Below are 4,638 nucleotides of genomic sequence, written 5' to 3'. Positions count from 1 at the left end.
GCACAAATTTTTGTACACCGGGCCTCTAGTCTTTTAATAAAAAAAAATCCCCTAGAGCTCATGAGAGACATGAGTTGTCAAACTGAAAAGATGCACCGGGCCCTGGCCAGGTGGCTCAGTAGGTTGGAGCATTGTCCCATGCACCAGAAGGCTGCTGGTTCAATTCCTGGTCAGGGCACATAACTAGGTTGGGAGTTCGATCCCTGGTCAGGGCACATATGGGAGGCAACCAGTCGATGTTTCTCTCTCTTTCTCTCAAATCAGTTTTTAAAAAACATATTGTCATGTGAGGATTTAAAAAAAAGTAAGACACAATGAATGTTGAGCAAGATAAAAACCACAAAGATATCATGATAAAATTTCAAAACACCCAAGCTGAAGAGAGAAGCCCAACAGGTCAGTTAGAAACGAATGGTCATCAAACTTAGCATCACTGGGTGTGAAGAAACCTGACAATGTCTTCAAATGTTTAAGTAGAAATTATTTTTACTTTATCCCCTCCAGCCAATTATTAATCAAACATACAGGCTAAAATACACTTTCAGACATGCAAATCTCAATGTGAATCTTTAAAATGACTGTGAGGAGGTCTTTTTATACACAGAGAAGACTATTTTATGGTTATTTGGGTTTAAAAATAATTAGTTTATTAAAATAAAAATTTTTTTAATATATTTTATTGACTTTTTACAGAGAGAAAGGGAGAGGGATAGAGAGTTAGAAACATCGATGAGAGAGAAACATCGATCAGCCGCCTCCTGCACACCCCCTACTGGGGATGTGCCTGCAACCAAGGTACATGCCCTTGACCGGAATCGAACCTGGGACCTTTCAGTTCGCAGGCTGATGCTCTATCCACTGAGCCAAATAGGCTAGGGCTATTAAAATAAAATTTTAAAACCCAGTTTTTCCTGGAGCTTCAAATTCAGCCTATAAATCTTATTCTATTTTTAAGCCTAGTAAAGCAAGTACAATCACCTTCACTTTTTCTTTCACTATTGTTTAAAACTTGACCTAAATTCCTTAATCAATCAATCCTACTAATAAATGTAGTTAATTAAATCCCCTTAGACACTTTAAAATTCATATAAACTTAATTTTGCTTTTAAGCATTTTGAATGCCTGACTTCAGTAAGTTTTTCCAATGATTCTAGTAAATCATTTAAACTAGTAGAATGAATCTCTAATGTTCTTCTGAATGTTATAAACTCTTTAAATACCCCAAACACACAGATTATCTTAATGATGTCTTAAACAATACAAAAGTATTAATAATCTAATTCAATTTAGTTCATTATGACTATATAATTTTAAACTCTATTTTATTTTAAACTTTTCCAGGGATTAAAAAAAAATGTCAAAACAAAACAGAAACACTTATCCACCAAGAGAACAGTTTTCCCACCTTAAGGAAGCTGGAACTGTTAATAGAGATATCTGACCAGGTCACAGGACCTAGGCCTACACAGGCCAAGGACCTCCCACAATCCTGCCTCCGCCACCATGTTCACTCAGCAGTTTCTATAGTTGCTGTCACAACAGCAAATCCACCACCTTCAGGTTTAGGGTGGTTTCTCCTAGATCCAAATGAGGCCACCATGTAATTCCTCCACTGGATTCAAACGGGCCAAAGCCTGCGTCTCCAGGGCAATTTCAGCAATGCTCTTCCTCTTGCTTCACTGAACCCTGCGTTTCTCAGCAAACTTAAGGTATTTTTATTGCCCCTTCACTCTAATGTCTCAGAGCAAAGTAATGTTAGAGAAGTTAATGAACCACTGTGAACCTCAATTTTCTCCTGGTGTATTGTGAGAATTAATCAGGAATAGTTTTCAGAGTGTAGACCACACTGCTTGGTACATGCAGAATACAAAATAAATTAAGTTACCTCTTTTTAAGATTTGTAATTCTCAATTTAATCTTATCATTCCAATATTTAGACCTGATAGATCTAGGTAATTGCAAGAAATCTTTTTAAATACATTTTGAAAAATTTCATTGTTACCTCAATATTTCTCATTATCAGTTTTTTTCATTGTACTAATAAAAACAGAAAGAAATAATGCTGTAAACAGGTTCAATTCTGTAAACACAGCTCATTGCAATGCGAGAACAGTTCTTGGAAAGCTTTTAACATTGAGTATGCTTTACCTTTGGTAAATATCTCGCCTTTTACTGGTTTCTAGAGTTCCTTTCAATTGACTCTCAGAAAGCAAACTATCAACCTATAACAAAAAGAAATTTTAAAATATCATATTCTTAAATACCATGTAACCTTAGGAAATAAAAGTTTAATCTTTTCACCAATATTTTAGGATGAACACATACAACAAAGTGGAAAGCACTGTATAGTGAACTCCCACCAGCTGGATTCCACCACTGACATTTTACTGTACTTATTCTTATTTGACCCATCCGTTCACCAGTCTCATTTATGAATTTTGAAGTAAAGTGCAATCACCAAAACATTTCCCCTTAAATAATGCACCGTGGTATCACTAACTAGAGTTCAATAATTGGTGTAAAATGTACATACAATGAAATGCACAAATCTTACACATTTGTATACACCTGTGTAACCCAAACCCCATCAATGTACAGAAAGGCACCTTCACCCCAGGACGTGCCCAGGAAGTGTGTGCTCTTTTGTGTAATCCGTTTACACAGCGTGTTTCTGGGATGCTGCCATGTTGTTTGTGGTGTGTATCATTAGTTTGTTCCTTCTTCTTGCTGAGTAGTATGCACTGTCTGGATATATCACATGTTTGTTTATCCTCATTCTTATAGCTTACACCGTGACTTAGTATTTTCCAAACACATGTAACTTTGCCAAAGTACCCACAAAAGAGCCACCTACTTCTGTTGGGTTCTTTTCTATAAATGATGCGAAGACAAAGTGGGCGGAGAAAGAGAGAAGTTCACTAGTCTCTTCTCTACTCGTGCGATTTTGCATCTTGTCTGAGGCATGAATGAGCTGCGCTCTTGTTCCCTGGACACCACGTGGGAAATCTGTTCCATGTTTTGCTTTAGGCGTCCTCTATAGAGACAGGGAAGAGGAGCTCACACTATCCAAGAACCTTTCCCATTCAGGATACCAAAGGCTCCTGAGCTAATTCTTCTCCAGGTTGGACAATCCTTGTTAATAGTTTGTTTTGTTTTAATAACAATTTTTGTTATGCTCCCAAAATCGCACTAAATTATAATTAGATACAGAATCATATTACATATCTAGACAAAGCTTAGCTTAAGTTCATGCCTCAAGTTTTATTTTAATTTCTACCAGAAGAGCATCTTGTGTGTGTTGTACCACTACAATTCCAATAGGGTCACTTAAGAAATATTTATCCACCCCAGCTGGTTTGGCTCAGTGGATAGAGCATCGGCCTGAGGACTGAAAGGTCCCGGGTCCGATTCCAATCAAGGGCACTTGCCCAGGTAGCGGGCTCGATCCCCAGTAGGGGGCCTGCAGGAGGCAGCTGATCAATGATTCTCTCTCATCATTGAGGTTTCTATCTCTACCTCTACCTTCCTCTCTGAAATCAATATACATATATACATGCATATACATATATATGTATTTAAAATGTTCAAGAGGCCCCGCTGGTGTGGCTCAGTGACTGTGTGGAGCTATGAACCAGGTCGTCATGGTTGGATTCCAGGTCAGGATTACCAGCTTGATCCTCAGTGCAAGAGGCAGCCAATCAATGACTCTTTCTCATTATTGATGTTTCTATCTCTCTCCTTCTCCGTTCCTCTATGAAATCAATAAACAAATATTTTTAAAAAATAATGTTCAAGAGCCCTGACCAGGGTGGCTGTTATTTAAACTTCCTGTGGACCAAAAGGTCGCAGGTTCAATTCCTGGTCAGGGCACATACTTAGGTTGTAGATGTGATCCTCGGTCAGGGTGCGCACTGGAGGCAACCAATCAATGATGGTTTTTTCTTTCTTTTTTCCTTCTCTCTCTCCCCCACCTCACTCTCTCTCCCTTTCTGTCTAAAATCAATAAAAACACTTAAAAAATAAATATGTGTTCGAGATATCTTTCCTTTGCAACTACTTATCTCTGAAGTTAACTTTTCTCATGCATATTAGTTACTTGTATTTCTTCTTTATTTTAAGTCTTTGCTCACTGACTAGTCCTATTTCGCTTAAGTTCACGGGAAGCAATAGCGGCTTCCATGGAGGAAGCGGGGGAGAGGGGGGGAGTAGTGGCTGGAGCGGGGAGAATGGTGCTGGGCCCAGATGCGGTTGGTTGGCCGTGGTCCCTGTTAAAAGGTTAGATCGGAGGTGAGGGGGTTAAGGGAGGTGTTAGGTTCGGGGACTAAAATGTTAGGGTGAGGCCGCGCAGTGAAAGGTCAACATTTCGGGAGTCCACGGGATCTGGTGGCGAGGATGAGGGTCAGACCCGGCTCCCAGGATTCGCCCGCTAGAGGCCGGGCCGCCCCACGACGCGGCCCCGTGACAGCCAGATGTACCTGCAGCTTCAGCTCGCGGCCCCGACCGCGCGTCCACCTCGCAGCCCGCAGCTGCAGGGGCTGGCGAAGACAGTAAAGGCAATGGTCATCTATCGCATACCCCCCGCAGCTGCCCGCAGGCCGGAGCCCTCAGCCCCCGCGCACGTGATCGTCTGCAACCCGC

General features: G+C 40.7%; 1 protein-coding gene across 1 annotated transcript in view; it reads right to left on the bottom strand.

Annotated features, from left to right (window-relative positions):
* The window catches only part of LOC102752131 (nephrocystin-1), a 35,963-nt gene that overhangs the window by 17,611 nt on the left and 13,714 nt on the right, over positions 1-4,638 (bottom strand). The window contains 1 exon segment of the mRNA XM_015570026.1: positions 2,149-2,222. Within this exon segment, the coding sequence (XP_015425512.1) occupies positions 2,149-2,222 (74 nt within the window).

The sequence above is a fragment of the Myotis davidii genome, unplaced genomic scaffold (assembly GCF_000327345.1).
Source record: "Myotis davidii unplaced genomic scaffold, ASM32734v1 scaffold1065, whole genome shotgun sequence".
Classification (NCBI taxonomy): Eukaryota; Metazoa; Chordata; class Mammalia; order Chiroptera; family Vespertilionidae; genus Myotis; species Myotis davidii.
This window is presented reverse-complemented; position numbering and strand designations above follow the sequence as displayed.